At 19.9% G+C, this 12,083-nt stretch overlaps 1 protein-coding gene across 1 annotated transcript in view; it reads left to right on the plus strand.

Moving 5' to 3' along the window:
- Positions 1 to 6: 6 nt before the first annotated feature.
- Positions 7 to 12,083, plus strand: part of LOC102678005 — a 56,092-nt gene continuing 44,015 nt past the window's right edge. The window contains exon 1 of the mRNA XM_006623733.2: positions 7 to 131. Within this exon, the coding sequence (XP_006623796.1) occupies positions 98 to 131 (34 nt within the window). The 5' untranslated portion in view covers positions 7 to 97. The remainder of the gene's footprint in view (positions 132 to 12,083) is intronic.

Raw genomic sequence — 12,083 nt, forward strand, 5'->3', positions numbered from 1 at the left:
CTCCGTGGCCGCTTCGAGGAACTTCGGACATGAAATCACGCTCATCCTCGTCCTGCTCGTATCCTGCTGGATCGTGCAGGATCGGTTAGTGCTTGGGATGTCCGAACCACCGGAGTTAACCACGACGGAAGGTAAATTTTATTCAGTTTTCTTTTTGAACATGATTTAAAAAAATGAATTTTAGTTTTCAAATGTAGAAAAAGAGACTAAATGTTAAAAATTTTGTATGGAATATGATTTGTTCACAATTAAAAATATATTTTAGTCTTTTTTCTCTTCGTTTGAGACTTTTTTCTTTCGTGAACTGATTAAGAAGATGAATTTTAACTTCAAAAAAATCAGATTATATATTTTATAAGAAATCTTGTGATTGTTGAAGTTTTTGTTGAGAATATTTTCGTTTTTTTGAAATGCATAAAGTTTTTGGAGGATTATTAGAAACTTTATGATGAAATCATTATATATAGCTTTTTTTTTAATTTTGTTAAACTATTTTGAAATAAAATCGAAAAAAAACAAAAATTTAGAAAAAATATTTAGAATTATTTAATTATTAAATTATTTAATTATTTAATTATTTAATTAATTATAGATAAATTCATTATTTTATAAAAATTAATTATATATAGATTATAATTTAGTATGTTATACAAATCGTAAGAAAATATTTTACTATATTTTAATAAATATTTATATAATATTTATATTTATATTTTTTATTATTATATTAATATTTACATTATATTTTAATAAATATTTAACTATCTTTTAATTATGTAGTATATTCGACAATACGAAAATATCGAATTATTTACAAGAATCCAATTATTTAGCAATTTTTTATAATACAATAATTAATTAATTTTTCTCTAATTTTTAAGATAAAAATAATAAATAATCTCTAATTTTATATTTTTTCAGAAATATGAGAATTTTATGGATTTTATGAAAGAAAAATCGAATTTTTTTTTTTTTTCGAAAAATTAAAAATCATTTTTATAAAAGAAGAATTCTAATTCGAAACGTCCATTTTAATGATTTCTTACACAAATATATAAGTTTTTATCGATAACGTATTTAATAATTTTTTAATTCACATTTCAAATATAATTAATTATAATATTTTTTTAAATATAAATAAATCAATCGAAATCTTTGCTTTTTTTTTGTTTGTCCAAAATAAAGAAAAAAAATTTATCGAAAGTTGCTGTAACCGACAGGTTAAATTGATCGAATCGACTATATCACTGATTACTTTTCTTCCACATTTTATATATCGGTTTTTTACTACCGAATCGATATCCAAGAAAATATTTTTCCAGCATTGACAGGAAACTATATGTGAATCGATGTTAAAATCTCTCCGTGTTTTAAGCATTCTTGTCAGAGCAACGAAACACGTATGCACATCGGATATACAATAAGCTTTTCGCACGATCGAACACAGTTATTTATCTACAACTGACCTATATATGTATATTTTACGACTTTTCAAACTATATTGTCAACTCCTCGATAATCTTTAATACGTTTTTACGAAATCCGGATAACTATGCTCTTAAAACAGTACCAGTTCAAAAATGTATGTATCGAAAAAGTATAGCATTTGAATGACAAATATTTGAAAGAGCAATTTTCACAAGTTTCATTCAAAAATTATTATTTCATCAAGAATATATATATTCTTTATATGTGTATATATGTGTGTGCGTGTGTGTGTACATTCACATTTTTATTATGAATATTATGAAAGAAATGAAATCCAAATAGAAATTTATTTTACTTAATTTTAAATATTTTATGTCATTTTTTGTCATACTATATACGTATATTTCATATATATATGTATTTCTGTACATTTAAATTTCTCATATATATATTTACATTCGTCTATGACATAAATTTTAACAAAATACTTTCACAAAATAGAGAATGAGTAAAATTATAACTTTATTTTATTATTTAATTTATCCTAATTTATTATTAAAATATATTATTCGATATATTATTTTGTATTGTTCAGATTTCTTTGTATTATTTGGATTGTTTAAAGCATTTTACATTTATTTATTGTATAAAAAATAAATAAAATAATATTTAAATATCAAATTACAGATTACAGATAATAATAAGAGAATAATGAAAGATTTTAATGTAATTAATATATTAGATATTAATGTAATTAATATATAATATTTATAATAATTTTAAAATTTCTAATTTGAAATTTCAAATTTTTTATTCTTTACGTTTCAAATCATTGCGATATTATTTTTTCTTTTTATATATATTCTTATTAAATTCTTATCAAATATTTTACTGCAATCGAAATAACAGAATTATAATATAAATCGAATTTTTTTACTTATTTTTTTTTATTTTTCAAGTTTGGAATCGATATGTATGTTTTAATTCTCTCTTTTCATTTGCATTATTAAATGTTTTGATATTTAAAAAAATAATTATTTGAAATTATAATATAAATCGAATTTTTTCATTTATCTTTCTATTTTCTTTAAATTCTTGAAATTGATATATCTCCCTTCTTGATCGAATCTAATGTTAGGCTCGAAAGTTCAATCATCAGTTCAAGAGATTCAGTTTATTTCCTTTCTTCCACTTTGTGCTCTCATTTGCGTCCTAATTTCCTAGACGAATAAGCTCGAGTTTCCTCTTTCCAATCGTTAAATCCAAGCAAATTGCATCGGTAATATCATTCTCTGAATTTCTTTAAGATCCGTCAATCTCACGTTAATCTCTTAATTTTTAGCCTGAAATTTATTTTCCGATTGTCATTACCTCCCTGAATTTGTAACTTATTTGTATTTTTATTCTTTCGGAAAAACATTTCGGCATATCATTCATTTCATCGTAATTTATAGATTCTTTTTTATTTTATTTTTTTATTATCAAGAGTAATGAATCAGTTTAATTTATTTCTTTTGAAACAACAATTTGAAAAATTATATTGGATTATCTCATAATTAAAGATAAAAAGTAAGTAATCGTAGGTAAAAATAACTATTTTATAATTGGTTTTGTGTTTTTTTACAATGTATATTATATTGTAATCTACATTTTTTATATCTTTTTTTTATATTTGTTAAAATATTTATATTTATTATTCTTTGAATCCATATATATTTCGTTAAATTTTTTTCATTTTTCTTTTTTTGTCCATAAATATTGACTGAATGTGCAATATTTGTATGTTAATATCAATAACGAATATTTTGAATCATCATTTATTAAAAATATTTATAATATATTATGTTTTATTATATATGTTAATGTTATTATACAATATTATAAAATATTTCATTTTTATTTTTATATGTTGCATAGTTATGATATGATAATTATTGTCTTAAATAATCATGAATAATTAATTATGCAAATTATTTAAATATGCACATAAACAAAATTTGTTTATATCAAAAAAATTTCTGAGAACATTATAAGATTAACTGTATTATTTATATGAAATTTATAGATATCTATTTTTATTATATTTATACTATAAGCATCAAAAAAAGAAATAATTGTTTTACATTATTTAAATTTTTATTTAAATTAAACATTTTAGAATATTGGGATAAGATAAAAGAAATATCCACTTTTATTATTACAAAAAGAAAGAATATTCAATCATTTTATTTATCCTCAATTCTTAGATACTTTGTTTTTCGCTTATCTATTTATTATGCATAAAGCTTGTATTATGCATAAAGCAAAGTAAATTTATTACAAATAAAGAAACTAAAAGGAATTAAAATATAACTTATTTTTAATTAATATATTAATATAATAATAATATGAAAATTTTATAATTTTGCAATTCTATCAAAATAATACAATAATAAATTAAATTATGTTACATTAAAAAAATTTTCAGATATTTCGTGTTTTAATAGTTTCAAATAAGAAATGAAGTTCAAATAAAAATAAAGATTTCCATAATGTACGTTATTGCAAATGTGGTCACAAATGTGATAATGACAAAGTTATCATATTTTCCCGAAAACTGTTACAAATTTCACAATTTGTTCTCCCTAACTGTTCAATTTGATACGCTGATCCCGACACTAAGAAAGTTATATCGATTCTTAAATGAAGAGCACTTAATTATGTTTATTGCATCCAATTTCTTCATTCTTTTCTTTAGTCTTTTATATCTGTATGTAATATTGATGTTCATTTCAAAAGCGTGTCAATTCAATCCCGATTCATATTTAACTTTTCTCTCTTTCTTTTTTTTATAATAATTAATAATATATATATTTTTTATATTCAAACTGATTTCAAAATATTTATTATTTATTATTTATTTTTTAAAAATAAATAACAAGATTTTTTTATTAAGATATTTAATTTTTATAAAAATTTTACATTATCTTTTAGCTATATTTATATCAAGAATCTTTCAAGTCAAATTGCTTCGATTTTTATTTTATTTTATTGAAATTTAGTTTAAGTGATTTTAAATGATTTAAAAGACTTGCTTTACAAATTAAAAGTTCTTTAATAAAAATAATTTATAAGTTGATAATAATAATTTTAAAATAATAATATAAACATATACATATACACATAAATATCAATTTCACAATTTTTAAAAGATAAAATGAATATTTTATGTTAATTCTTAATACTTCAATCCAAATACTTGATACTCATTATAACTTCAGGTATTCATTATATGAGTATTTAAATAAGTAATCGAATTTTCTTTTGTGATATCTCAAATATAAAGCTTTTCTTATATTTCTTTTTTTTTTCTTCTCATTGAATTCAAATTGAATTCAATTGAATTAAAGAAACCAAATTGAAATAAAATTATTAATAGCGGAATTTCGATTAACTGTTTTTTATATTTGGTTTTAAATTAATTAAATATTCAAGTACTTATTTGAATTTATTCGACTATAGATATATTAGAATACTTACTTTCAATTCGTGTATCCGTAATCTTAAATATTAGTAAGAGTTCTAAACGTCTATTAATAAAATATTTTTTCTAGAAAAGATTGAGATATTGAATAGAATTAGTATTTTTATCCATGAAGAAACATATACATATTTGATTTTACAATTTTGAAAAAAATTGAAATTATGTATTCGTACATAGATATATTGGTTGAGAAATATCGTATTCGAAAGAAAATTTTAATAAAAATATTCTCAACAAAGATAACGAAGAGACGAATAGAATAAATTGCACCTCGTTGACTTTCCTCCGTATCGATTTCGTGGAAAACCGTTTCACGTAGAGAAACAGGCTTCTTTGATTATTCTGCAATGCGCAATAGCGCGATATAAATTCGTTTCTCTTTTTTCTCTTCTCTTTTTCTTCTTTTATGAAAAGGTCAACAATTTAACATCAGTTTTCAAAGTACGAGATCCCTCGATCGATTCAATAGCGTCGTTTGAAATGTATTTCCAATCAAAATATAGTTCTGTATGTATCTGGCTCTATTGTGCCAATAGCAGTTGCCATTACATCGACACATGGTTTTGCGGAGTTCGGTTTGTAGTACATTTACAAATTGTACAAAGATAGGTTTGCAGTCTACATTGCAGTAAAGTGTTCGGTTCTACAAGTTCTTCGTGCTCGTCCCACATTATTAAATATACATTATTAAATATACATTATTAAATATTGATTAAATTCGTTTAATTTCGATTTAATTTACTTTGAACGGAAAGGCTAAATCGTTTCTAATCGTTTTTCGATTGAGAAAAAGAACATGATTTGTTGTAAATTATTATTAAACTGTGAATATTTATACAAATTTGAATATAAAAAAATCTACGAAATACACATAATATGCAAGAAAGCACAAAATATTAAAAATGGTATTATGATATTTATAAAAATTTTTATTTTATATCGTCTATATTTTATGACATTATGTATATTTAATTATATATTATATGTCAATAATACATATTATATTTATGTTAGATTCTCTAAAAAATTAAAAAATTAAAATTTTCAAATTAAAAAGAAACAGAAGTTTTCAAGAAATACATTTATATAGAATTAGTATTTTATATTTTTTTTATATTAATATGGTGATTTAATTATGATTTCTAATTTGAAAAATCTGTTTTTTATAAAAATAAATTGAATAAAGATTATATTATTTATTTATAAAAAATTATTAGAATTGATTTGAATATAAATATACTTTATATTTGTATATAATATAAAAAAAAAATATATTTTTTTCTTTTTCTTTTGTGAAAAATAGAGAATGAAATTTAATTTTTTAAATAAAAGTAAAATTATATTTTTGTAAATTAAAATTATGTTTTGTTATAAATTTTATTATAAATTAAAAAGTATAATATGAAAATATGAGTAACAAAGATAATAAAAAAAAAAATTAGAATTTAAGATTAATATATTGGAATTTTTGAAATTTTCATATTTTTGATAATTATTATACTTTATATTTCATGAAAAAGAAAATAATTGAAAAAAATAAAAGCATTAAATTCTACAATTAAAAAAAAAATTAGTTGATTGATTAATTGATTGATTAATACAAAAGATATTTTTTATTTTTATGAATGAAAAATATTTTTTATCAAAGAGCAAATAAAAATTATTGAGCTAACTATCACTTTTATTTATTAGATATTGTACTACTATCACATTTTAGTCTTGAAACTTCATAAAACTTTTATGAAAAAAGATTAATATTTTAAAACCTCAAAAACTAAAAACTATTTTAAACAGTTCATTTTGTAAAAAAGTTTTTTTCAAATTAGAAATCATGAAATTAAAATATTAAAATATAAAATAGCAATAAAAAAATAGAATGTAGTAAATAATAATAAAATATAAAATTCCATATGAAAATATTTAATGTTTCTTTTTAAATTAAAAAATATTTCAAATAACAAAATAATAATCTGCGTTATTTATATTATTTTTCCTTATCTTCCTGTTTACATAAAAAAAACTCAGTTTCTTATCTTTCTAATATCCAGTCAAATACGATTGGTATCAATATTCGATTCAAGAACAATTTTAAGATGAAATTCGATTATTGGCCAGGTGATTTCGTCACAGGGGGATATCTCTTCCATATAATAATCTTGTTCTCAAGAGTGGCTTCGTGCCAAGTGAGGCCTAAACAAATCCTAAGCAAGTTCACATTGAGCTTGCTTGGTTCAAATATCGATGCATGGGAGCATCAGGTTGTGAATAAATATTCGATGTCAGCCTTTATGAAGCATTCCGAAAGACTTTTGTCATGCGAACTATTTAAAAATGGAATTTTATCAAACGGCAAAAAATCTCATCAACGCTAAATACGTAGTCATACGATCGGTGTCCTACATAATTTAATTAGATAAAAATATTTCTCTTATTATTTATATTCTTTTTTAAAATCATAATAAAAGAAAAATTCATCTCTATAATGATTAAAATAATTTAAAGAAAAAATATTTTCATTATTATAATTTCAAATAGATAGCTTTGAGATAGATACTATCGTTTATATTTTGAAACTAATGAAACATGTTCGTAAAATATTAACATAAATATCAAAAAACATAGAAACCAAGATATTATCATATCATCATATATTCGTCCTCATATTTTTGTTAAAATATTTCTTGTTTTATTTATTAAAAATAATTGTTTGTTAATATTTATTTATTATCATTAATTTTTTTATTATTATTTTTATATTTTTTATAAAGTAATGAAGTTTTAAAATATATTTTATTATATATTTTTAACATCTTTAAAATATTTTTTATACATTTGTACAAATTATTTAAAAATTTCAAATATTAAACAAAATAAGCAATCTATAAGTTATTATATGTTGAAAAAGTATAAAGAATAAGTTATGCAGTAATTACTATACTCACTTTTTGAATACAATGACCTAGATATGTAGAAAATATCAATATTGAATTCTAGATATTGGATATACTGAATATTATGTTTTATGTTCTTTATTATATTTTTATTTTCTATTTTCATAAATAAATTTTACAGATACCTATTTACAATATATTACAATATATTTATAAATTTATAAATATTTACCTATTTACAAATACAAACATTTTACAAGTATTTACAAGTATTAAACATTAATGAAAAAATTTATTAAAAGAAATAAAAATTTCATTTATATTTTGTGTCTATAATTTGTAAATTAATCAATCATAATTTATATTAGTTAGCTAGAGATTTATTAAATGATGCATCAACGAAAATTCACAAAAAGTTATTTAAATATTAAAAACAGAATAAAAAAATTTAAAGTTTTTTTTAAAACTGGATTTATGTAATATAAAATAAAAATATTTAAGAAATTACATTTAAGAAATTATTTAAATGATCACATTTCTCTAATCTAAAAGATTTTATTAGGTATTTGTATATATTTTATATTGTGAAATATAGAATATTTTTATTTTTGTTTATACAATGTTTCTTAAATTTTTTGATAACTATTAGCACTAAATTATATCACATAAATTAAAATATTATTTTTATTTTAAGACAGGTATTTTAAATATAAAATATTTTTAATTTGCTACATCAATATATAATATTAATATATAATTGCTACATCAATATATAAAAATAAAAAAGGAGCATAATAATCAATCCTTACATGATAATTTATTTTTATTCTATTTTTATTCTATATTATATTATTTATTGATTATTGCAATATTTTATATATTTTATATATTAGAAAGAAACTCAATTAAAATTATTTATAAGTATAAATATAAATAGTTAAATTAAACAAATTGAATAGATCAGCTAGTTAAGTGCACATCCAAATTCAATTTTTTATTATATAAAATTTAGATATTTTAGATATTTTTATTGATATATTTCATCATGTGACAAATCGAAATTTTTCAAATTTAAATTATTAATTATTCAAATTTAAATTTTTCATATTTAAATTATGTAAAAATATAAAAAATTTCATTGATATATTTTCAAATGTATTTTTAAAAAAGTTATTTGAGTTTTATATTTTCAATAATTTCATGATTAGTATTCAGTAACAAAAATAAAATCTATTCAGATAATGAATAATGTCGTTTATATTTCTATAGTATTAATCATATAAAACTTCAACCTATCTTATTTTTTTATTCTTTGTATTAAATCTTAAAAAAAAAGATATCCTTTAATTTCAACTTTGTAATCATACATTTGCTGTAATGATGACATAAAAAATTACAATTTCAGAGAAAATAATTTCGAATCGCTGCAAGAACTTGTAAGAATACTAAATTGAAATTCACAATTTAAAAACTCAGAATTCTACGAATAAAAATAAAAGAAACAATAAAAAGTTTTTTTGTATTAATGATTTGAAAACTGTAAATTTTATGTTATATAAAATATAAAATATACATCAAGAATGTGAAATAATATAAAAAACAGATTTTAAAACATTGTAGGTAAATAAAAGATTTTTTTTTTCATTTGCAAATTCTAAATCTTATAAATCTCAAATAATCTTTTTTCCTATGTTTCATTGGCAAAAACACAATTAAAGCTATTACATAAAATACAATATCTATTGCGGCATAATTTATCGTGAAAGCATTTAATGTAAGCCTTGGTTCCGCTAAATATATATATTCTACTGTGACAGTATTCTATGCGGTTCAATTAAATAGATTTTCAATTTTAATCGCATAGAACATTTAGACAGCAGCAAATGTTCCGTACTAAGCTCGAACAGAGTACGCGATGTCACGGTATCATTCAGCACGGTAAATTCATACAAACATATTCAAACATCTACAAACTAACTCTTAAATATCTACAAATGTGTTTAAATATCTATAAGTTATATTTCCGTCCATTAGATTTTAGATGTTTGTGAAAATTTAAAAATTTTATAATTATAGAAATAAAATCAAAACAAAAAATTTAATATTATAATAAATAATTTGTCTTTATATTTTTTTTTATATATCATCTGCATTTTATAAAAATATTTATATAAATTTTTGTATATTTAAATTTTTTATAAATTATAAATTTTTGCAATATAATTAGATTTTTAAAAATACGTTTCAAAATATAAATAAATGAATGACGAATAATTATAATTCTAATATAATTAATTATAATGAATTAACTACTTAAATTTTAAGAAATACTATATTTTAATAATTTTATAATATAAATTTACTTCAATTTGTTAATATTAAAAAATAATAACATTATTATTGTGAAAAACATAAACAAATATTGTATAAAAAAAAATATTAGAGTAATAATTCATAATTTTATTCAAATTTATATAAATTTATTAATCAAATTTATAAAGAATTTTCTTAATTTAAAGACAAATATAATTTAATGATAATTTATCGCATATTATAAATATTTTCATGTTTTAAATTTTATACAATTCTACATAGACATTTACAATTAGATAGTAAAAGAAATGATTATGAAAAAGATAAATAAAGATAAATAAAGAAGTTTATAATTTCAATATTAAAAAATCCAAATTTATATATTGATAATCAATTATTAGAAGGATCATAAGCTTTTGTTTAATATTATATAAAATTAGCAAGTGATTTATAGACTATAATGTACATGCAGGCTATTTACAAATATGTACAAACTGATCTATATCATTATGTGCAAAGATATAGAGTCACTTTCGTGACATTCGTGCGTGCAAGGATTACCTTGGTAAGAATTGAACTACCCCGTCATGTAATCGATATAAAATGATATTATATCGCCAACTATCACAAAGCTGGCACCCTTGAATTTCTGTGACGCAGTTCGACGCCAATATGTCGCGTAGTGCGTTCATACGGACAATTAGATGAGTCACCTTTGTGCATCGTAATTGCACGGAGAGCCACTCTTTCCGATATCTCCTGTCGAAGCGAACGAGACCATATAAAAAAGATGATAATGATGAAGAGGCCGTGCTCGTACGTGACAGTATATACTTTGTACACAAATCTCTGCTGTTTTTTTCTTAATTAATAAGTCGCTTAGTGGTTGCTGGAAGGACATTTCTTTTGTTGTTTAAATCGCTACAATCACCTTCTTATTGCTTTTTCATTATTGAGGTTTGAAATTAATTGTTTAACTGTCTAAAATGTGAATCTGTATTTGATTCATTTTGAGCCCAGTATTTATAGTATTTATAGTAATATTAACTGATTTTGATGAAATTTTATGTATATGACTTATTTAGATTTAAGAATTGTATATATTTTAAATTTTCATTATAGGCTCAAATTGTGATTTTTATTTATTTGTATAATTCCGATTAGTCCGATTAGTTCAATTTTTAAAAATTATTTTTTATACATTACATAGTTAAAAAAATTCAAATCATTTGATTCATTCTTAAAAAAATCATTCCGTTTTAAAAAATTATTTTATAATATTACGAATATTGTTGTCCACTATATAATAATTTTGCATTAGAAGTATTTGCAATAGAGATATAGCGAAAAATTGATTCTATTTCTATTTCGCTTTTAAGTAATTGCTTATAAGTTAAAAAATAATATTATTTAACAAATAAGCTTAATTGATATTTTTATATACAATATTTGTGTTTGTTTTGGCTTCTTTGAATTGATTTTTCAAAAGAATATATTATTCACAAATATAACTACAATTTATATATACATATACAATAGATTCTGTATATAAATATATATCTATAATAGTATATAATAATATAAATATAGTAGTAGATATATAGTAATATAATAAAAATTTGATTTTTTAATGAATTCTTTAATATAAATTCTTATAATATCAAAATATTATAATATTATAATATAAAATATTATAATTATTGTCTTTATATTACAGTAACATAATATAGTAATATAATAAAAATTTGATTTTTTAATGAATTCTTTAATGTAAATTCTTATAATATCAAAAATATTATAATTATTGTCTTTATATTATGCGATTTCTCGTACAATACATTATCTTTTTTAAATCAATATATATACTATTTATTTTTGAAAAACTATCGTGACAAAATATAAAAAATAAAAATTTTTATGACAATATT

This window comes from Apis dorsata, unplaced genomic scaffold, assembly GCF_000469605.1.
Source record: "Apis dorsata unplaced genomic scaffold, Apis dorsata 1.3 scaffold_935, whole genome shotgun sequence".
Lineage (NCBI taxonomy): Eukaryota > Metazoa > Arthropoda > Insecta > Hymenoptera > Apidae > Apis > Apis dorsata.